This window comes from Carettochelys insculpta, chromosome 26 (genome assembly GCF_033958435.1).
Source record: "Carettochelys insculpta isolate YL-2023 chromosome 26, ASM3395843v1, whole genome shotgun sequence".
In the NCBI taxonomy this organism is placed as follows: Eukaryota; Metazoa; Chordata; order Testudines; family Carettochelyidae; genus Carettochelys; species Carettochelys insculpta.
Window position 1 is genome coordinate 11,874,810 of NC_134162.1, and position 23,864 is coordinate 11,898,673.

Genomic DNA, 23,864 nt, shown 5'->3' on the forward strand with positions numbered 1-23,864 from the left:
TGCTCACTGTAAGCTGGGCTCTTGGGCGGCCACCCAGGGGAGCTTCAGGTGTCAGCATGCCAACAGCCATCCACAGTGTGTGTTTATATGGTGGTGCACATCTGCACATGTCTTGGTGCACATAACAAAATTTATTCCATCCACAGATGGAAAAAATTAGCAGGAGCACTGGACTTGACCTATGACTATGGTCCTTAGGCAGCCAATAAAAGAAATAACAGTTATTAAGCTTTAATAGTTCACAAATAGGGCAGGAAGAGAACAGAGAGGTTTTTGAAGTACAAGGAGCTAGGCACTAGCCAAAAATCTGACAGGTTTGTGCTTTGCGCTGTTCTTTTTATTAATATCTCCCATGGCTTTTCCAAGTGTCAGAAGCAACACCTGTGGCCCCAGAAGTTGCAGCAACCCTGGATTAATTCTAAATGTTTCAAGTACAAGGTCTTTTTGCCCTAGGTTTGCTGCTGTCCCAGCTACCCTCCACTGAGATGTGACAGGATTGTGTCAATAGATTTCTGACTGGTTGAGTGTTTTTTTTCTGTACTGAATGCTATGAATGAGGAAGATCAGTATCCCATGATCTGTGCCAGATCTTTTGGCTCTCTCAATGAGGGATTCTACTGAGAGTAAAAAAGTAGCTGTTTGTTCCCTCTACTTTAACCCATCTCCCTATCTCAGACAGCCACTGGAATTCATCTGAGAGCCAGTGCTGGGGATCTGCACTCTCATGGTCTCAGAAGGGAGATAGCCTGAAAGGTCTGCCAGAGGGGATGCCGGCATCCAGCAGTCAGGATGGCAAGAGATAAGTGTTCATTATGGGTCAGATTTTCTTCCTCAAACCCACTCCTTTGCACTATGCAAAGGGCATAAAGAAGCCAGACCCTGGCAGGATGAGAAATCCTCAGTGAAGAGCCAGGCACCTCCATCTCTTGTGCCAGTAATCCCCCATCTCTGGTGCAAGAGGAATACTGGTTACAGGAGAGGGAGGGCTCTGCCAACTCTTAGTTGGTGTAGGGCTCCTTGGGGACCACAGCTAGCTGGCTGTGAGTTAGGTTAGTGTATCTCCTGGGCTGGGAGGGACATTGGAGGGCTTAACCTCAGGGCTCTTTGCATCTAGAGGACAGAACAAGACAGAAGTGTTAAGTGGCCAGTCTTTCTAATTCCCCTGGGCTGGTGTAATTTAGCCTGAGATCTTCAGTGGCACAGACTGGCTCACAGACAATCCACATCCTTAATTCACTGTAATGAGCAATCTCAGCAGAGAAGAGAATCTGGTCCTTAATGTACATGTTGCAGGATGATATAAATGTACCTGGTGTCTGCAGGGGGTTCTGGTTTTGAGCACCAAAAGGTAGGCGATAATCCAAAATCCCATTTAACCCTGGCAAAAAAAATGTGCCTCCTCCCATGGCAATTCACCCTGTGCAGGGCCAGAAACTGAACAGAATCACTTTTGTGCTAAAATACAATCATATTCTTTATTGGTTTTGAAGAAAAAAAATCAGGCTACTTGTCTGATTTACCAGGAGTGTTTTAGAGATGAAAAAGCTCATCTGAATCAGTCATATTGTTCTAAAATATTTCCTCATGTTTTAAAATCAAATTAAGATTTGAATCTTAAATGCATCCTTAGGTCATTGTCATCCCTGAGACTTAGTGAACTCCAGCAGCTGGGAACTCAGCCTTCAGGAAAGCAAATGCATTACAGCAGTATTGACACTTCAGGTCAAGTCTGCTTGAAAGGACAACCTTTGCCTTGAAATCTTTTAAAAATCAAACTTCTGAGGGTTCAACTTCCTCAAGGCAACTTATTTTTGACACAGAAGATTCTTATTTTATCACTACTCACAATATCATTAAAAAATCTTTTGAGGAACTGAAAGATCTAGATACAGCAGAATGTTTGACAGTAAGAACTAGTGCAGTGTGCAGATTTATTGTTCACTGATTCAGAACACCATATTGTTTTAAATCATTAGTGCTTCTTGCTTGTGCCATCTTCAGAAGTAATTATCCTGGAACCGCTGAGGAGCTTGCTAAGCATTTCCTTGGGCTAGTTTGTTGGCCTGAAGCAGAAATGTGGTGTAAGCCCTATCAACATCCTCCTTGGAACCCTGAGTAAAAGGAGAGGAATTACATTATTCAGACTTCCCCAGAAGAACCAAGGAGATATGAGAAAGTGACACACAAAGGTGCTATACAGAGCCCATGTACAAGAGATTGGCATGTCAAATAAGCATCTCACTGAGAAAACCCTTTGGTCATACTCTTGTCTACTCAAGAGCTGAAGGACCTTTGGGTCAATTTCAGAGAAGAGTCCAAAATGTTGGAAACGTGGAATTCTTTGCTCTACGCCCTTTACTGCAGCCCAGTTTTATTGCTCTTTAAAAGACCAATAGATTTGCCTGTTCTGAAGGAAACTGCTTTATTTCATATTTTGCAAGCAGTTGTATTTTGAAATTTTGCTCACCATATAAAGACACTTGGCACCTCTCTCAAGTGATGTTCAACTAAACGTCTCAAAGAAATTCACAAATCTTAGTTAATTCAAAGATACATCTTCATGAGGACTTTGGAACTTACTCCCTATTCTCACCCTCTTGGTCCAGAAAAGCCCAAATTTGGCCTTATGGGAATACTGCAAAATCTATTTATTCTATATTTGTTGGTGGGTGGGGGGGTTGTTTGTTTGTTTGTTTTTTTGGTGCGGGGCAAGATCCTAAAGGTGTAAGGAGCTTTTCAGATGTTTTGATTTACTGAATATGCTCCTGGTGCCAATAATTTTTAGGGCACTTAGACCTGTTTGTTGTGGACTTTTTTTTTAAATAGTTGTTGCCAGCTAGAAGAATTATAATACATAACACAAGCTTACAGCACTCCTGGGGGATGGAGAGTATCATGATGTCATGCTACAGTTGGTCAAAGTGTCTTGCCGGCGATCACACAGTCAGTGGTAGACTTTGCAATAAATCACAGGACTCCAGGCTTTTACAGGTTGCTCCTCTCAAACCTGGTGCTCTCTCGCCTGTACCATCCATGGTCCAGACCACAGATGTTCCAGGACAAGAGAGTATTGGGATGGGGCAGTGCTGAAGCCCCCATCTGCCCCAGAGGTCCAGGGGACAAAGCCGTAATTGGAAAGAAAAACATGCTGCAGCACCCTAGATTATATATCCTAGCTGTTCTTACCCTTTTCACCACAGATGGTTCTTCTGCACCTTCAGCATTGTCAGGAGTAGTTACAAATTCTGAAAAGCACAGGAGATGTTAAAGAACTGGGCGTAGACAGCCATGTATTGTGGGCCAGCCCCCAATTATTCAGTGACTATTGCATGACTGACCTGTACCCTGAAAAATCAGCAGCAGCTTATGTGAGCTGGGTGTTGGGCTGCGCTACTAGTAGAGTCAGGCTTTGGCAAATGCAGTTGCTACTCCTGCTTTCCTGTTAACCGACTGTGCTGCAACTGCATTACATGCCAAGCATCCCTGCTTACAGAGCCAGGGAATATTCTAGATCCATGGTTCCCAACAAGGGGTCTGTGGATCCCTGGGGGTCCACAACGGTATTGCAGGGGGTCCGTGAAAATATAGAAAATAAATAAAAATGATCATAAAAATAAGTTTTTAAAAAATTGCAAAGTTATACTCTATTATTTTTAAATTAAATATCTTCCAAATAATGTTGTTAACTGCTGTCCAAAAATCTATGTTGTGGTTTCCTTTTTCATTGAATGACGTGTGCAAAGCAGCTAGAATTGGCGTTGATGGGGGGTCTGTGAACAGTTTGGGGGTGACTGGGGGGTCCACACTAGTGAAAAGGTTGGGAAACACAGATCTAGATTTCTAGAGAAGAACAAACATCTTTCATGTTTCTTTTAAGAAGTTTTATTCTCTCTTTTCAAAGCTGACAATTGCCAGCTGCTCTGCTGTCCATGCGAGCCATGTGATGTCCTAGGTACTGGATCTTTTAGACTTCTATTCAAACAGTAACCCCAAATACCAAAAGAGGTTATTTTAGACATTGCTCATGAATTTAGTGTTGGTGAAAGAGACCTGGAGACCAAGTCTCTATTACTTCTATTTATGCTTTTACATAAGAATAGCTATAGTGAGTCAGCCCAGTGGTCCTTGTAGCCCAATATCCTGTCTTCTGACTTTGGCTGGTACCAGACGCTTCACAGGGAATGAACCAAACAGGGCAACTTCAAGTGATGAACCTTTCTGACAGGTGGAAGCTTAGGAACACTGGGAGCATGAGGTTGCCCTGCCCATCCTGGCTAATAGCCATTGATGGATCTCTCTTCCATGAACTTGCCTAGCTCTTTTTTGAGACTAATTATACTTTTGGCCTTCACCACACCCCATGTCAACAAGTTCCAGAGGGTCCTATGTAGTGTGAAGAAGTTCTTTTAGTCTGTTCTAGATCTTATGATGATTTAATTGGGTGATCCTTCATTCTAGCATGTTATGCAAAGAGGTAAATAATGCAACCTTATTCAGCCAGAACTGCCCACAGGATTCAAGGCATTGGACTAGCAAGCATTTGTCTAGCGGCATTATGATATTTTCTTTTTACCTCTCTATTCCTTTCCTAATGGTTCTGAGCATCCTGTTAGATTTTTGTTGACTACCACTGAACACTCAGCAGATGTTTTCAAAGAACTCTCCATGAGGATTCCAAGATCTTTCCTGAGTAGCAATAGCTAATTTAATTACTTTGGTATACACTGTTGAGATTTTAAATTATAAAATTTTCTGAGATTATCTGTTTATGTGCAATACATTTAGCACATTGTAGAAACCATCCAGTTTGCATATACTTGCTAGATCCATTTTAATATATTTTGCTTTTCACAATTAAGTGAAAAAAGATCCCAGTGTCTCTTCCAGAAACCACCAGACTCAATGCAGAATACTTTTGATATGCAAAATCCCTTAGGCCAGTTGTTTCTCTACCTCCAGTTACATGATGAGTGGTAGAGATTTAATATGGAACTTACCATCCACTCCCCCTAAGTGGGTCTCCTGAGCATCCTTCATGCCCTTATTGTCATTGGCTCCCAACCCTCTGGAATTCTCAAATTCAGACATGCTGATGTTTGTTCTGTAGCTTCCAACCGAAACCAAATCTGTTAAAGGGAGGAGGTGTGGAGCAGACATATACACCCAACATTATTTAATGCAATGAGCACCTCTGCTGTATATTTTCAAGGCAAATATCTCAATAGTCGCCCTACCTGCTCCATCCCCTAACACACATTTTTAGTACAGGATGACCTGCAAAATCTATAGAATCATAGAACTGGAACAGACCTTGAGTGGTCATCAAGTCCAGTCCCCTACCCTCACAGCAGGACCAAGCACCATCTGCATCATCCCTGATAGGTGTTTATCTAACCTGCTCCTAGGTACTTGAAAGCAGTCTTCACGAAACACATTTGAGGCCCCAACAAGAACTGAATTCACAAATCCTGGCTTACGGGGCCAGTGCTTTAAACACTGAGCTCTTCCTCTTCTCCAGTGGGGAGACTGTAGCATTCAAATAGTTATCTGACCTAGATGTCTCAGGAGAACAGGCTTTCTTCAAGCTTTCTGCTACTGCCTGACTTTTAAAGACCGAAGCCTGGAGCAACATGCCCAGGGCTGAACGAGTGGAAGTTCTAATGCCAGGAATGACAATCCCCCTTTGCAGACTCATTTTCCTTGTCTGTAAAATGGGCATGAAAATTCTCACTTTACCTCCCTTTCATGGATGGTGGGCACCTCAATCAACAAACTGAAAAGCACCATGAAGCACAATGATATTATTATGGCCAGGCCTCACACTATATTTTGCCAACACTTTTTTTTTATATGAAGTTGCTTTATTCTGGGGTAAAAGGCTGTGATGCTGTTCTCCACCATTGCAATCTGAGTGCGCTGATAGGGGCAGGCTCACAGGACCTGCTTCGACCGGTAGCAAGAGCGTTGTTTACGTCTCACACCCTTTACCCCCAAACCTTCCAGTATTCCCAATGCTCTCTAGGAGGCTAATGAAGAAAATTGTTAGGACTCACCCGAGCGCTTCAGGAGCCTAAATTTAACAACAATGAAGACTGTAGCAAGGAGCAGACACACGGCAGCGATAGGGAGCAGGACTGAGAGAATCACCTTTGTCTCGTGTTCTTGAGAGCTGGAAAGGGAGCAATGTAGTAATATGCATGTGTCATCATGTGACTTTGTATTGAGCTATGCGAAACCTAGTAGAACTGGCCTAGGCTAGAAAATCTATATGGGCTGTGTCCACACTAGGCATAGAAGTTAACTGCTAATATGCAATTTTAGCTATGCCAGTTGCGCAGTTAAAATAGATTATCTGCAGCTGACTTCCATTTCGGTCTACATGGCAGAAGGCTGAACTTTCTTTGAACTTTCTTATTCCTCGCAGGGAGTACAGGGGTCAATGTTGACCCCTGGGAGTGTCATTTTGTGCATGCATGAAATGAAACCCTGGCCTCACCTCTTCCAGGGGCATGAAGCTTGGGCCCCTTCCACTTTGCCTCAGGCCCGCAGTGGCTGTCGGCCCTGTTGTGCACAGTTACATACTCAGAAATGCTTAGCAATGGAAAAAAATCATGAAATTCTGAATGCACTGGGATTTTTTTCAAGAACATAATCATTGCATTCACCTAATGCCATTCATTTACAGATGTCAGAGCTGTTCATCAGTCATTAGTAAAGCCTCTCAACACCCCAGTGAGGCAGGTACATCTCCTTTTCTCTGTTTTGTAGAGGAGGTAGCTGAGGCACGGAAGATGAATTGGCTTCTCAATCCCAAAGGGAGTGAGCACCACCACTGAGAATAGACTCCCGGGTTTCTAGCCCCTCAGTGTGCTGTTCTATGGCATGTTGCAACCTTTGTACCAACAGAAGCCTTACAAGAATCAGCATTTGAGAAATGGCACTAGGAGAAATGATGGAGAAAATTCAACATGGAGTTCAGAGTGGATTCTCAGTTTGACTGATGACTCTGATTTCACAAAGCGGGTCCTGAACTTCTGAGCAGTAGTAGGCTAAATATTCTCTTCCTGCATTTGGGGAAAGCAGCATCTCCTGGGCTTATTGCTCACCTCAGCAGCTCACTACAGCTCTCCATCTAATGCCTTTACTTCAGGGACAAGCCATGGGCTGAGGCAGCCACTCTCTCATTATTAGCACAGGAGAGGGAAAAGGGCAGGAAAAAAAAATCTTGTGTCTCTAGTGACCTCTCCAGACATGGAGGCAATAGACTAGATTTCTTATCTGAGTCTCTCCACCTCGAGCAAGGATTTACCTGCCTCAGACTTCTGGGGTCTAAAGGGGCTGTTTCCTAGACAGGGCTTTCCTTGCCTCTGTACCTGCTGGGTTGCCTCCTGGTACCTCACAGCATCTCTTCAGGTTTTGCTCATATGTAGTGTGTCCTCCTGCCATTAAACTGACTACAAGGGAGGCTTTTGACAAGCACCAGCCAGTCCTTGATTGGCTCCAGGTGTCCCAATAAAACCTAGCTGCTTCAGTAGGGTCTTGATTAACTCCAGGTGCCTTAATTAACCAGGGGTAGACCTTGTCTTGTTTGTTTAATGGTGGGGGGGATAATATACTTGCTTTCTGTAACTTTCTTGTAACTATCTGACCTGATCCTGTCACATTAGCCAAAGCTGATCTAAAACTTTGATATGCTCAAAAGTTTCCTGGGAAACATGACCATCTTTGATTGTATTTAGTACTCAATGAAATTGAACATATCAGAATACGTGAGAACCATAAAAATAAATGCAGCTGTAAACGGGACACAGATTGGAAGAGGCAGAGGAATTCTTCAAGGGACTGACCTTACTGAAGCGCTGCCACCTGAGCCTTGGTCTCTCTTTTGGGGATCAATGTTTGCAGGATCTTCATTGGAAAAAGTAGCGTCCTCATAGCCTTCATTGCGAAGGACTGCATTTTCAGTTTCAAACAAGTAGTAGATAGGAGTGTGTTATGAGCATCCAGAATCACAGCAGAGAAAGAGAAAACCAATGTATTGTCAGCAGTCTTCAAAAGTGCCTACATCTCTTTTTCAGTGGGATTTTGGCTCCTAAGTGACTGTTTCAAATGCAAGTCACTTGACTCCATGACCTTGTCAGAAAATCTGGCATGGTCTTTTTAGCCATATAGTAAACATATTTTGTTTTAATCCCTAGTTATATTACTAGTACTCTCCAGAATATGGCACTAATTTTGGTTTGCTTAACCCTATTTATAATGCATGTTACTTTTTACATTTCACATATCAAGGATGTGCTTCCCTTTTATTTTTAGCCAGTAGCTCTTCCTGGTTCTCATATATTAGTTAACACAGCAGTATTTGGTTTGGGTTGTTCCATGGGTCTGTCCCATGAAAGCTCATCACCAAATAAATCATTTTGTTTGTCTTTTAAAGTGCTACACTACTGCTGTTTTGTTCTGCCAAGACAGGGGAATTTGATTTTTTTTAAATGCCACCAGTTTGTCGTAGTTGAGAGTACAGGTTGAATGTCTCTCTTCTGGCACCCTCAGGACCTGATTGGTGCTGAATGAGAGAATTTGCTGGACCACAGAAGACCAATATTATCTAGCAGCATTACTAACATTCCCACTGGTTACTGGACTCTTAGAAGACACTTACCGGTAAAATAGAGCTAAATAACAGCACAGAACACTGAAGACCAGCACTGGTGGATGTAAACTAACTTTATGGGACCTTGGGGAAACTTGGCCACACCCATGATAAGTGGTCATCCAGCTAACGAAAATCATGTCAGACCACAGATGTTGCCAGACCAGAGAGTGCCACATTAGAGAGGTTCAACCTTTAGTGTCTTTTGGGGGTGAGCACCATTGCTACAGAGAAAACCTGCCCAGTTTTGTCCTGCAGTAAATTCTGAAACTCACCTCCATTTACTCTCAGGAACACTGCCATGGTTTCCCCATAGCGACCAGAATGATTCACTCCACACCAATACCACCCTTGATCTGCCTGTTGTACTTGCACAAAAGTTAAGTAGAATGTTCTGTTCTCCTCATCACAGCTGACAGTGTGGTTTTGCTCATAGGAGACGAGAGGGTTGCAGCCCGTATTTTTCCACTTGCACCAGTATTTCTGGTAAGAATAATATTTGCATGGATAAGAGCATGACAAAATGACCGGTGTGCCAATGACAGCATTAATTTCTTTCTTTCCACTTAAACCAGGTTGTCCTGTTAGGAGGAAAAGAGTGAGCCTGAAGTTAATGATGAGAACAATTAAAATGCAAAAGTACCAATACCAACAAAGTGTTAATAAGAACATATAATTACTAGGTAGCTACAGTGTACAGAATGTATCTAAGAGGGTAAACCTGCTGTGTATTGCTATCATAACATATAAATGTATCGTGTGTGTGCAAACATATCTCCCTAAGTCGGGGTGGGCAATAAGCCAGAGATGGCATGCCATGGCTAGTACCAGGCAGACTTCCAGTGCTTTATTTACCTGTGTCTCCAGAGGTACTGCCACTTGCAGCTCCCATCAGGTGAGGATTGCCATTCCCTGCCAATGGGAGCTGCCATAAGTCATACAGACCAGGACACCATTTCATGCAGCAACCATTGGCTGTGAACAGCAATTCACAGCCAAAGGGAGCTGCAACTTGTAGACATGCAAATAAATAAAGTGCAAGCGGCCTGCCAGGGACTTATCCCAGTGAATGACATCTGGTCCGTGGGCTCCTTATTGCCCACCCCTGCCCTATGTACTTACATGTGCCTAGATGATGATTTAAATAACATTTGTGTCTGTAAAGCTTGCAAAACAATGAAAATGTTTTGCGGCACATTACTTTCCAAAAAAACACAAATTCAAATAGTAACAGAGAGTAAGCCGTGCTAGTCTATACACTATCAAAACAAAAAGCAGTCTAGTAGCACTTTAAAGACTAGCAAAATAGTTTACTAGGTGAGCTTTCGTGGGACAGACCCACTTCTTCAGACCATATCCAGACCAGAACAGACTCAATATTTAAGACACAGAGAACCAAAAACAGTAAGCAAGGAGGACAAATCAGAAAAAGATAATCAAGGTGAGCAAATCAGAGAGTGGAGGGGTGGGGGGGGGGAGATCAAGAATTAGACTGAGTTAAGTATGCAGACGAGCCCCTATAGTGACTCAAAGTTCACATCACGATTTAAACCATGTGTTAATGTTCTGAATTTGACGCATACCCAGAAACCAGCTGCTCCAAGATCAGCCCAAAAAAGCCAAGAACAGAACACCACTGGTCATCACTTACAGCCCCCAACTCAGACCACTGCAACGAATTATTAAAGACCTACAACCTATTCTTAATCAGGATGCTACACTCCAGAAGGCCCTGGTGACATGCCTGTTCTCTCCTACAGACAACCTCCCAACCTCATGAGGATCCTTACTAACAGCCACAGTCTATACCCCAGGAACACCAGTCCTGGAACCTTTCCCTGCAACAAAGCCCTCTGCCAGCTTTGTCCACATCTCTTCTCTGGAAATACCATCACTGGACCTAGCCAGGTTACTCACAGAATCACGGGCACTTTCTCATGCTCCTCTACTAACATCGTGTATGCCATCATGTGCCAACAATGCCCAGATGCTTTGTATACTGGACAGACTTCTAACTCCCTTAGACAAAGGGTCAACGGGCACAAAACAGACATCAAAACACTCCAGATCCACAAACCAGTTAGTCAACATTTTAATGGAATGGGGCATTCTGTCAATGACCTCAAGGTATGTGTGTTACTGAAAAGAAATTATTGCTCCTTTGTAGAAAGGGAAGTGGACGAACTGACATTTATAATCAAATTCGGAACATTAACACATGGTTTAAATCGTGATGTGAACTTTGAGTCACTATAGGGGCTCGTCTCCATACTGAACTCAATCTAATTCTTGATCTTTCCCCCCCCCCACTCCTCCACTCTCTGATTTGCTCACCTTGATTATCTTTTTCTGATTTGTCCTCCTTGCTTACTGTTTTTGGTTCTCTGTGTCTTAAATATTGAGTCTGTTCTGGTCTGGCTATGGTCTGAAGAAGTGGGTCTGTCCCACGAAAGCTCACCCAACAAACTATTTTGCTAATCTTTAAAGTGCTACTTGACTGCTTTTTGTTTTCACAAATTCAAATGTTGTTCAGAAAACTTTCTGTTGAAATCTTGTACTTACGAGAAATTTCTACCAGCATACATTTGTGCCTGGAAATGTCACACTTTACCCATTAAGATTATGAAGCTAAGAATTAGAAAATAGTTCTGAGGAAAATGAGGCTCTGTTGTTGGTTGCTGCTTTGGGATGAACAAAGATCAAGTCACCATATTTCTTGTCCTGGAAGAGACACTAATCACTACACCCCCTTGCATACCGTCTATAATCTTCAGCTGCTTCGCAGATTTCTTTTCTACATCTCCACCTGTCATACACCAGTAATATCCTGCGTCGTCTGTGGTCAGTTGGTTCATTGTTATAGTGAAGGTTCCATTTTTTGAGTTATCGTGCATGACTATTCTTCCTTCGTATGCACTTGTCATCACCCCCAGATTGTTTATTATCTCAGCGCACCCATTCTGTCTCCATTTGCACCAGTACTTGAGTGTGTAATTCATTCGTGGATTGTAGTGGCATTCGACAGATACTGAACCTCCTACAACTCCATTTATTGTGTGTCGTCCCTGAGAAGCAGCTGTCTCTGGAGGTACAAAATACAATATGTGATGTTAGGCTCCTCTCAGATGTTTCACGTTGGTCTCGAGTGCATGCAGCATGTGCCTTTTGTGGTTGGTTGTTTTGTCGGGCCTGTTCCTTGTAAAAAATATTTAAAAGTAAAGTTAGTTGGAGGGATGAAATGTAACAGGCTGCCAGCCCCCAGGATTCCGTGGATCAATGGGAATCTTTTCCCTGACTTCTGTGGCCCTTGTGCCTCAATCCTGAACTGGAGGGACTCCCGCTAGAAGTCAATGACCTGTCATTCGGCTCGGAGCGCCAGCAAGGATATCAACAGGTATTTCCTTGTTGGTTAAGTTTTTACATGAATGTTTTCGTGAGAAGTTTTGGTGTCCCCTTCATTTGGAACCTATGGAGAAACCTGCGCACAATGGTAGGACATTCTCCAAATGTCTCTAGATTCCCTGACAAGTGGAACAATAATAGCACATGTATCCCAAGAGGAACAGCAGCCATTACAGGTAAGGCTACCCTATAAGCTCTTACTATACCTTGGCAAGAGACATAAGTTATGTCAGTGGGAAAGTGTCTCCTGCCAACATGCAGCTGATGTGGTCACTCAGGATGGGAGATGGGGGGATGACATTTTCACACCCCTGAGCATCATAACTTAAATCCATCTTATGCAGTTTTGGAAATCTGCCCTAAGTATGTTAGTGCACTTTCAACTAAGTGTTTGCCTTAACTATTCAAAAATCATGAAGTGGACTGCTAGTGTTTCCTTAAAATCCCCAGTTCTTTTAGGGTAAGAAAGTGTTAACTAAGCATAGAAATACCTTTGTCTTATTGCCTGTAGCATCTGCTTTTTGCCTTTGTACTTTGAAAACTAATCCAGAATGAAGCAATGAGGCTAATTTTCAGCACACAGATTATTCTATATGACTATGCAGTATTCTCCTAAAGAAAGTGGCAGAAGGCCCATCATGGAAGAAACTTTTAAAACTAGACCAGGGAATAGATTGTAGGGAGCTTTTCTGGGATGGCTGAGGGCCTAAACTGTATGGGGGATCTAATAGATCTTTCCTTTTCTAAATTCTGTAGGTATTTCTATGCCTATTGGATCAGTCGTATATATTATTTGTGCTGTGTCCATCCATCTTTCTGTCCAGGCAAGGTTCTACCTTGGTTCCCACACTGTGTCAGACCCAGACCCAACCCCGTTCAGCATGGGGCCTGGCTCAGCACCTTACAGTCCTCCTCCCTCGGCCAGCGCAGGGCCTGGCGCATACACTTTGGATGTGTATTACAATAGGTTTCTGTCCAGAACTTTCTTCCAGCCTGACTTCTGCTTGCAAGTGGAGCTGCAACAGGGCCTCTAGTATTTCTAAAAATTGCTTAGGCGGGCAGTGTTTCTATTGGTTGGGAAAATGCCTGTGGTTTTCTTTTTTTCTTATATAGTCTGCATTTAAGATACCCAGTTTAAATGGGTCAAGCAAAAGTTTGCTCATCCCAAATTTGATAAGAGAATTGGCCTTTTGCATGTGTCGTCATAGCCAGGGTGGCGGGGTGGGGCCAGGAGAGGAGAGGCAGAAGGAAAAACCAGGCAGAGATGGAGCTGACAATCAAAGTGGGAGCAGCTGAGGAGTAGGTTGACCTAAATCAACTGGAGCCAGCTGATCCCACTCAGGGCTACCTTTATAAGCCTGTCTCCACACAGGGCAAGGGGAGGGTGGTAAAGGAGAGTTTGGAAGGTGAGTGAGGAGATGGAAGGAAATTTAGAGCAACACCAGAGACCACGAAAGAGGAGAGGAGCCTCAGCAACCCAGGGGGCTGGACTGCCCCAGTCCAGGGGCACTGGAAGTTCAACCAGAGACTGTGGGGAACTGATCAGATGGAGGAGCCAAACAAAGGAGGGGACTTGCTGCCAGGGCTACCACTAGCACAAAGAGGTACCAGGGGAATCATCTGGGGAAGTAGCCCAGGTAGAGGAGCTGCAGTGCCAAGGGCGAAGGGAGTCAGACCTCACTGGTAGTGGCCATCCAGTGCCCCTGGGACAGAACCTGGAATGAGTGGGTGGGGACCAGGTTTCCCTCCAGACCACCACCTGCCCCAGCAAGGGTAACAGGGTTCATATGTTGGGGCCAGTGGACTGAATGAAAGACCCGAGGCCCAGGAATGAGACTGACCCTGCCACACTGGTATTCCCTGTAAGCTGTGCACTTTTGTGGCCACTCAAGAGTGAGTCCAATGCTGCCCACCCGATTAGCAATGTGCCCATAGCTAGTGTTTTGTTTCTACTGGTGGTGCATATTTGAATAGGCCTCAGTGCCCAAGGATGGAAAAAATGCACATGTGGATGGAAGAGGTTAGGGGAATGTTGATGGTGACCTTCTATGAAGGCTTCACAGGCAGGATTACAACCTACCCATGCTGCCTAGTACTGTAATAGAATTATTCCTTCAACTCCTGATTGTTTTTCTGATGTCAGTTCAAGTTTAAATCTCCTCCTGTCAACACACCATGGAGATTGCAACAGAGAGTCTTTGGGAAAGGTACTTTGTCTTCTTTGTCTGTGACATAAGACATTCTTGATAACTTTATAGATGGGGGGAAACAAAACTAAGTAAAATTCTTATCCCCTCTACTTAAAGTGAAGACCATCAGTGGGACTTCCAAGGAAAACCCTGAGCCTTAGGAAGTTAAACATGAGTCTCTTTGGACTGTTGGGACGGCTGATATCTACACACCCTACCCATCGCTTACCTTGGTAAACATGCATATCCACTTCCTTGGTTTCTCCTCTCTCCCCATAACTTCCAGCCCCACACAGATATAACCCTGAATCCTCCTTCCTCAGCTGGGTCATATAGATCGTGAATGCCCCAGGAATTTCCTGTGGACTTAGCAACACTCTCCCTTTGTAGGCCGGGTCGACATTCCCGTAGGTGTCGATGACAGTAACGCAGCCGGTTTTCCCCATTCTGCAGAAATACTTCCTTTCACTAGCATACTGCGCACCAAACATGCAGTTTATGCTCACCGAACCTCCCAGCTCAATGTAATAGAGCTCAGCTTCTTCAGGCACGTCTGGACCTGTGTGAATGATAGTTCAAGTCAGTATCCAAAACCCATACTGTATTGTGGTTTACCACCCTCTTCAATATCTTGCTGCCTTGCAGTACAGTCATCATACTCCTAACTTCTCTCTATTGTCCCAGACTTTATTCCAGTCTTCCATACCTTACTCTACCATACCGCTAAATAAATTAGCATACTCTTCAACCCTGCATCATTTTGTGCCAGGCCACCCCACGCGCACTGCATTGTAAGATATCTTGATGTACCATGCCTCTGTATACTACAACATACCTCCACCTGATGTCACACAGCAGTGTTTCTCAACCAGTGGTACAAATACTCTTGGTGGTTCACCAAGGTTTCTGGGGGATACATCAATTCATGTAGATATCTGCCTCGTTTTACAATAGGCTACGTAAAAACACTAGTAAAGTCTGTATAATCAAAAAGCTCCTTCAGAGAACAGCTTTTTTTCTACTGCTGCATATGCCTTACATTGAAATGTAAGTACAATATTTCTATTCCAATTCATTTATTGGATAATAAGATGGTTGAAAGTCAGCAAGTTCTCAATTGTTGTCTTCTGTGATATTTTTGCGTGATTTTGTAAGGAAGTAGTTTTTAAGTGAGGTGTAACTTGGTGGTATGCGAAACAAATCTGCCTCCTGAAAAGAGTGCAGTAATCTGGAAAGGTTGAATGACACTTGTTTCATGACCTCAGACTACCTTAAGAGCCTGTTTCTTAACCAGTGGCATGCATACCCGGAGGGGTTCACAAGAGAAGTCTGAGGGTACTTAGAATTTTTTTTTTGAAAAAAATATTTTTTCAAAAATATATATTTTTAATATAAAAAAGTTTGAGGAACACTGCCACATGGCACTGCTTACTCTTCAATGAGACAGTTGTGGACTATGCAATGTTGTGCCATGTGGTCACATCTGCTGTGTCTACACAAGCCCCTTACTTTCAGAAGGGGCATGTTAATGAGTGGGTTCGAAAGATGACAGTGAGGCACTGCAATGAATATGCAGTGCCTCATTAGCATAATGGCAGCCGCGGCAACTCGAAAGTGCGGCTTTTCGAATCACGTGCCGTACGTGGAGATCTGGTGATAGGAAGAAGGGCTTTTGAAAACGGGGGGGGTCCTTTCGGAAGGTCCCATCTCCACGGGCAGTGCGCGATTCAAAAAGCCACACTTTCAAATTGCCGCAGCCACCATTATGCTAATGAGGCGCTGCATATTCATTGCAATGCTTCATTAGCATCTTTCGAACCCACTCATTAACATGCCCCTTTCGAAAGGAAGGGGCACATATAGACCCAGCCATATGGTGGTGTCAAATGCAAACAACCTTTATTTCGTCTGAGTTAACACCTCCCATTGAGGAGAGTGATTAAACCAAGGAACAGTGAGAATTTTGGCTGTTTTGAATCAGTGTGTATATGTAGGTCGTATATAAGTTGAACACTCTCATCCAGCAACCTTAGGACCTGACTGGTGTTGAATGACACCTTGTGAGGAGGTCAGTATTGTCTAGCACATTGCCAACACTTGCCCTGCTTACTGGGCTGTTAGAAGATGTTTAGGGGTAAATTGGAGCTAAATAACAGCACAGAACACTGAAAGCCAGGACTGCTGTCTGCAAACAAACTTTATGGGACCACATCAAACTTGGCTATACCTGTGATAAATCGCCATCCAGCTAACTAAAACCATGCCGCATTACAGATGTTGCCAGACAAGAGTTCCAGATTAGAGAGGTTCAACCTGTTGTACCCTTATATTACTGCAACAGGAGCACTAGAAATGCAGAGATCTTGATTATTGCTAAGGTACTGATCACCTCTCTTTCTCTGGATATTGTCAGTTGGGTAGATTTCTCAATCCCAAACGCAATTATTACAAAAGAAAAATAATTTACCTTTGGAAACATCCAGCTTGACTTTGAAGGAGAGCCCTCGATCATTGAGACCAATGCCACATTTATAAAAGCTGATGTCCTTTAGCTCTAGCTTCGAGATCTGCATGGTGAATATGCCTTGCTCTGGGAAGTCTGTGATGTTCACTCTGCCAGTGAAATCTGGACCAGTGTAGCCAGTGGAAGAAACTATGGTTGCACATTGCCTAGCTGATTCCTTGCACAAATACTTCCTGTCATGCCGGTTCACACTGGTGCGGGGGTAGAAGCATTTCACAGTAACTGATCCTCCCACCAAACCAGTCACTTGTCTCGGTCCGAATATGGGACTTGAACTAGAAACTAGCAAGAGGAAACGTGTTTCATGTTATTCACCCCAAGTCAAGTGATGATTATTTTAGCAACTTCAGGCTCCAGCTGAAATCAGGGCTTCATTTAGCTGGACATAGCTACAAACACATAGTAAGGAACAGTTTTCAGTCAAAATAGCCAGGACAAACAAATGAAATGACTTGCCCAAGGTCACACAAGGATTCTAAGGCCAAGCCAAAAATTAATCTCCTGTGTCCCATTCTAGTGTCATAGTCCCAAACCTCTCTTCATTTTGAAAGTGCCCTGAAATTTCTGCAGAATCAGAGTGGTAGTTATATGTTATTGTTAAACTGGTTTTTATGAAGTAAGAACTAATTCAAACCTGGGCATCAAACTTGAAGTGAACCACACTGTTTTAGCTCACTTGGCTTTTTTTTTTTTTTTAAATTCTTTTAATTTTCTTGCAACCCTGGATTTCAATTTATAGGCAGAAATACTGAATAGTTGTGAAAACAGTCACTGCTCTGATTATTCCATCCTGGCTCAAACCAGCATAGATCTGAAATCTTGCAAAGCACTGTGTCCCTGTCAGATCTGGGCAACTCGTCCTTTAAAGATGGCTTCATCAGCTGAGTTTGTTGCAGACCCCAAACTTCGGTTTGGTTCATTGTTTCACTGAGGTTCAGGAACCTTTGAGGAGTGGGAGGGGGGCTCAGTTTGGAGAGATACCTGAGCCTGATTTTATCTTCTATAAGAAACAATGAGAAACATGACAAGTACTATATTATTTTGTACCAAGCCCAGGCAAATTGATTAGCCTAAGCTTTCCATTGAAATTTTAGGTGCATTTGAACCTGAAACTTGGAGCATTGAACCCAAACAACAAAATTGTAGAAAGGCTTCTGGGAGCTCTCATGGACAAAAACTGCAAAGCATTATACAAGCCTAGTTCCCAGTAGCTTTCAGACCAAACACCACATCAAAGAGGAAAAAAACAGCAAATGAGATCCAGGAAATCTGATGTATTGGCTGAACTGCCTCCAGTCTGAATGGCCTCGAGAGACCAGCGTAGGTATAAAGGACATTCAGTTTTTGGTCATGATGGTCTCCAATGTGCTATCAAAGATTGGCCTTACACTGATTGTTGGTTTGTTCTAAGCACCAGCACACCTCTCGCACTCTGAACACTGGTTTAGATACTTACTTTTCGCAGACTCAGCTTGGAGGAAGGAGAGCAAGAAGATGAGCACCAAGAACGTCATTTTCCTTTCCAGGGCTTGGTACCTCCCACCTCTCCTGAAATCTGCAAATAACGACATCCAGAAGGTCACCACTGAACTTTTTTTTTTTTTTTTTTAAAAACCAGCTGTGAAACAGATCCATTAGTGCCAAAAGTGAAGCCACTGGCATGGAGTGTTCCCAGAAACATAGCTCTACGGACATTTGTACTAATGGATAGACAGTAATCCGATGTTCACAGCACACAATTGGAACTCACGGTATTTGTGTTCTTAGCTCTACTGTCGACTCATTGTGCGACAAATAAGTTAGCTAATATCCCTGGATCCTAGTTTCCTTCTGAGTAAAATGCAGCGTCAGGCTATTTGGGGTGCAGTCCAGACCAGTGAGACGTGTAACTGTGGGTGCCTCAGATGCTATGCTCCTGTAACTGCCTGCCGGGGTGTTCAGTTGGCAGCAAGCACACAGATCACACCTGGAGTGCCTCTGCCTAAGATCACCCCGATCCGTCCACCAACAAAACACCAGTGGCACTCCTGATCTTTATCAGCTTTGGTCACCACTTGCAGAGAGACCCCAACACACATGCTGTCCTGAATTTTCCAAATTCATGTAGTCTGTCCAGTCTTCTTTTGCACAGTTCAGAAGAAAATAATGTTTATTTTTCCCTCTAAAGTCACAAAAGGACATCATAGAACACAAAAGAACAACCTTTACTTCACTGGGGCAAATACACCCTGGCATTAAAACACAGCACTGAGTTTGTTTATAGGAAAAAAATGAATTAACAACAGGACATGCATGAAATGATATCCAGCAGAAGACATAAAGTTAGAAAGCATTACCAACAAACAAAAGTGAAGACAAATATCTAAATGTCTAAAATTTAGTCTAGCAAGGTACAGGCTTGGTTTAAAATGTTTTGTCTCACCAATTATTCACTTGCTTCAGCCATGGGAGATTTGTCCTCTGTCAGGATCTTCACTGAAGTGCAAGATGATGGCTTCCCTTGTGTGCCTTGGTGAAAGGTCTTTGCCTAACTACCATTTAGGTCCTTGAGATTTCAAGCACACCCTCCCCCGCAGCCCTGGGTTGAAGGACTCCTCTTTCTCTGCTCCCCAGAGCTCTGTTCCCGTGTGTCAATACACTCCTATCTCTGCTTATGTCTCCCAAAATGTGATGTTGCTTTGAGACAGGATGACTTCATTCTTCTCTTCCTGTGGGCTTTCCATTTCTCTATGGTTAAATAGGGCTTCCATTGTTTTGAGTCCACCATGCTTAATTTACATATGAACTGGGAAGCTTTATGTTACTCAGTGTCCATAATTCCTTATATAGTCTTACTGCTTGCAGTTTGTGATATTGTGCCAATGCATCATTAGTTTTTCGTAAAACATCTACATGATACACTTGAAGGATTCAATAATATCATATGCCATCAACTGATTCCGCTGGTTATCATGTAAGTTCCGGTCTCTTATAGACTGGTGAACCTTCACCATGTAGTCTTTGGAAAGTAAAAGCTTAGACCTAATTTTGGCATGGCCACAACCTCATTAGGCCTCCAGGCATCTGGCATCAGGATGTTCCCAGAGTCATATGAGGATAAATCATACTTAGCTGCCTCCCATGGGTTTTGTTATGTTAAATTAAAGTCTTTTTGAAATTTATTATCTTCAGAGCCCTGCAAATCCATAGGTAACTGTTTTATATTTGTGGGCATCCACGTCTGTGGGTGTGGATATCCATGGCTCATTTTTGTGGATACAGATGCAAATGCAGATACAGATTTTGTAACTAGAACCCTTTAAATTTGCCAATATCTACTTTAATATCTGTGCATGTGGCTGCAGATATCCACGCCTCTTTTGCAGAAGTGTGTGCCAATGTTGTATCTGCATAGGGCTCTAATTATCTTTGCTTAAAAGTCACTATAATTTGTGGGCCTTCTGCAAGAAAGATTGGTTGCAAATATCTTATTTCCTTCCATTAGAGGGCACTGGTATCCTATAGAAAGTACCTTGTAGTGCCTATTCCTATCTACAGTGTGTTGGCATCCGGAAACAATCCAGTGTTGGCAGCATTAGCTCATGAGTTGATGTAGAAATGAATTATATGAGAATAAATGTACTGTCAATGTCTGCCCCAACAAAGGTTCCCATTGCATAAGTAGTTCTGGAGGACCAGGTGTGGATCACATCATTCCACAATTTGATGTGAATTATTTTTTGACTCTTGATACAATCTTTATCTGGAGAATAGATTCATCTATTGGCCTTTGTTCGCTGTACCATCTCCAGTATGAGTGAGATGCCTGGATTTTGTAACCCAAGAAGCTGTAAATGCCAACACTTTTCTTCACCAATTCAGTATTTGTAAGGCATAGTCTTACATGCCAGACGATGGCTTGCACTGCAGGATTACCTTCCTTCATGTTCCCCTCTGCCCCTCTTCGTTCTTTTGTTCTGAAGATCATCTCGGGCCTACTGTGAGTAAGGATATCATTTGGCTAAACTACTGCCCAGGGCAAAGTCTCTGGAAAGAAAAAGCCCAGACCAAACTTCTCTCCCCTTCCAGGCGTGGACATAGACATGCTCACTGACAAGCTTATGCTCCTTGCAACAAACCCCACTGTCAACTTTGTCCACATATTTATTCTGGGAACACCGTCACTGGACCTAACCAAGTTAATTAAAAGATCAGGGGCTCATTTGCCTGTACCTTGACCAATAATATATATGCCATCATGTGCCAGCAATGCCCCTCTACAATGTTCATTGTGCAAACACTTTGCCAGAGAATGAATGGACACAGAGCAGACATTAGGAATCTCAATACACATATGCCTGTTGATGAGAATTCCAGTGGAGTGGGCCATTCTGTTAAAGACCTGAAAATATGCGTCCTACAACAAAGTAACTTTAGAAGCAGATTACATAGGGACATTTGTGACCTGGGGTTCATACTCAAATTCAACACATTAACACTTGATACGAACAAAGATGGTAATTATCTTACACATACAAGGACTGTTTCCCTTCCTTTTCTGTTCCTAATTATCTCAGGCAAGACACTTAACTTCCCCCACCCCTCACCCCCCTCTTTCAGTTTCCATGTATTTGATTTGTCAGTTTTATTGCAATTTTTTCGGAACACTGTGCTCTGTAACTGGACTTGCTATAGATCTGAATTGGGTCTGTCCAAAGCTTATCGCCTAATAAATCTTTTGTTAGTCTTTAAAATGCTACATGACAGCTGTTAGGCTTTGTATGTAAAAGGTTAAACCCAGAGAGAGTGGGTTCTCAGCTGGCCAACAGCCAAGTGAGACAATGAGGGGGTAGAGGGATCATTTTTTAACTGAAGCAGTTCCAGGCTGAGGGGGTCTTTGTCCTATGGCTGGTGTAGAGAAAGGGAGAGACTTAGATACTTAATCCTGAGCAGACTTAGTGAATCCAGCAAATTTCCTGGCCACATCATAATCAGAAGGTACAGATATATAAGTAGAAAGGAAATTTTTAGTTAGATGCAATCAGCCCATTTTTATTTTGGGTTTGGTGTGGGACTTGTTACACTGGTTGATGCATTGTTCCCCTATACACGGTAACTTCTAAACTGAATGCCAGGGAAGTAATCCTCTATGCTCCAACCTTGATGGTTTTAGTTGTTTTTGTAACCTCTAGTGACCAAGTATGCTTTCTAGTATATTTTTATCTTTTGTTAGTGAGTTATTTTTTTAGGCTTTGATTTGATTTCTATGTCCTAGAGAAGTGTCTTTGTATATTCTTGCCTAGACTGAAAGGTCAGCTATGCGAATTCAGCTTTATAACATCTCTTTGTTTCCAAGTTCTCTCCTGAGGGAGGAGTGAAGCTTGGGATTACCCCACAGGGAGACAACCAAGTGTGTCTTTCTGGGTTTTAAAGAGGAGTTTTCTCATTTGGTGGTGGCAGCCTCAGAACTCTCAGATTAAAATGTGCGCAGTTGATTCATACAAGTAGTCCTGTGGCACCTTTATAGACTAACAGATATTTTGGAGCATAAGCTTTTGTGGACAAAGACTTGCTTTGTGAGACGTATTTGAGAAAGCAGCTCTTCACCCACAAAAGCTTACACTCCAAAATATCTATTAGTCTATGAGGTGCCACAGGACTTCTTGTTGTTTTTGAAGATACAGACTAACTCGGCTACTCCTCTGATGCTTATAATTCATACATTTCTCAAACCTTCCAAACCCTGACTGATTTGGATAGGCTTTTGAGCAATGGGCTGGAGGAAACTGAGGGGTTCTTAATATTTTAAGCATGGGTGCCTATGAATGTGTTACTGAGCGTACTGGGAGGTATGTGTGTGTACCTGTGCAATACATGATCAATGACCCAAGTTGGATTGTTCAGTTACCAAGAATATGACGGGTGCCAAGAAAAGTTTGTACAAAGAGCCAAACTGGTTTATTTTCTGGGCATCAGGTGACAAGTTAATTTTATAAGGGGTATTTCCCAGCAAAGACAGGGTTTTATTTCCTCCTTCAGATAAAAAGTGTTCTGTTGAGCTTTCTTCCCCTTGCTGTGTTGCCTAATTGCTCAATGGCTACTTGTGTGTAGCTAATAATTAACTCAGGGATAATGGGAAAAAGATGCCCTTAACTATCCACCCCCAGAAGAAGCTGGTAAGGTAAACATGACCCCCTCCGCTACAGAAAACCAAATCAACACAATAATGGGTCTTGCATTTTGCAACTGGTACTGTGTTTTATTGGAGCTGGCCTAAGTGGCCTTGTAGCCTAAGGACCAGCTCTGTGTCTGTTTGCCAGCCCAGGAAATGTCGGGAAAGGCTGGGGACCCCCCAAACATATCCTTCCTCCTCCTCCTCCTCCTCCTTGGACAAGGAACAGGTAGCGGCAGAGTGGTAATATCTCTGTGGAATCAGCAGCTAGGCCAGCTTCATTGCAGTCAATCGTTCTGTGGTTCTTTATGGTCGGTACTTGTTGTTAAGTGACAAAGGGATAGCAGCTTTTGTCTGGGAACTCCTTGGAATACAGCTGTAGCCTTGTCCAAGGAGAGAGAGAAAAGAGGCGCATGTTCTGGTTTGTGCATGTGTGTGAAATTGCACATGGGTGCATAAGGTTATGCAAGCACCCATGCATGCATATCAGCACAACTTCATCTGCATGTGTTTGTGTACATGTGAGCACAACTGTGTTCATATGTGTCGGCAAAGACATTGGTGACCACTGAAACCATCCACCAGGTTACTTGCAGTCAAATCCTGTTAAGATGTTGTTCAACTCCTTCTCAGCAAACATGGCATTTGTGCAGAAAATTTCCCTCCGTAACAAGTCCCAGAATGAACAATCAGCTGTTGCATAAATTGCTCTTTGTCTGATAGGTCTGAGCCTCACCTTCATAGCCAGACTGAAGACTATCTCACTGGAAACCCCCTTTTCGCCTGCTGCATTTTATGCGCTGTACCCAGGAAGACTGCTGTTTCATAGGTCAAGACAATGGCACGAACAAGCTTAGCTGCTACGTCTACAAAACCTAGGCATTGTCCCAGAGGCTGGAAGAGAATTTTATCAAACTCTGTTGCTGACAGGACCTTGCTTCATGG

General features: G+C 43.1%; 1 protein-coding gene across 2 annotated transcripts in view; it reads right to left on the reverse strand.

Annotated features, from left to right (window-relative positions):
• Nucleotides 1–1,448: 1,448 nt before the first annotated feature.
• The window catches only part of PIGR (polymeric immunoglobulin receptor), a 32,305-nt gene continuing 9,889 nt past the window's right edge, over nucleotides 1,449–23,864 (reverse strand). The window contains exons 2-11 of one of the 2 annotated variants that reach the window (XM_074977498.1): nucleotides 18,225–18,323; nucleotides 16,712–17,050; nucleotides 14,474–14,803; nucleotides 11,412–11,735; nucleotides 8,929–9,234; nucleotides 7,848–7,953; nucleotides 6,054–6,169; nucleotides 4,998–5,126; nucleotides 3,187–3,245; nucleotides 1,449–2,111 (exon numbers count right to left, since the gene is read on the reverse strand). In XM_074977498.1, coding sequence (XP_074833599.1) covers nucleotides 2,034–2,111; nucleotides 3,187–3,245; nucleotides 4,998–5,126; nucleotides 6,054–6,169; nucleotides 7,848–7,953; nucleotides 8,929–9,234; nucleotides 11,412–11,735; nucleotides 14,474–14,803; nucleotides 16,712–17,050; nucleotides 18,225–18,282 — 1,845 coding nt within the window. In that variant the 5' untranslated portion in view covers nucleotides 18,283–18,323 and the 3' untranslated portion in view covers nucleotides 1,449–2,033. The remainder of the gene's footprint in view (nucleotides 2,112–3,186; nucleotides 3,246–4,997; nucleotides 5,127–6,053; nucleotides 6,170–7,847; nucleotides 7,954–8,928; nucleotides 9,235–11,411; nucleotides 11,736–14,473; nucleotides 14,804–16,711; nucleotides 17,051–18,224; nucleotides 18,324–23,864) is intronic. The other variant, XM_074977499.1, reaches the window with a different exon arrangement.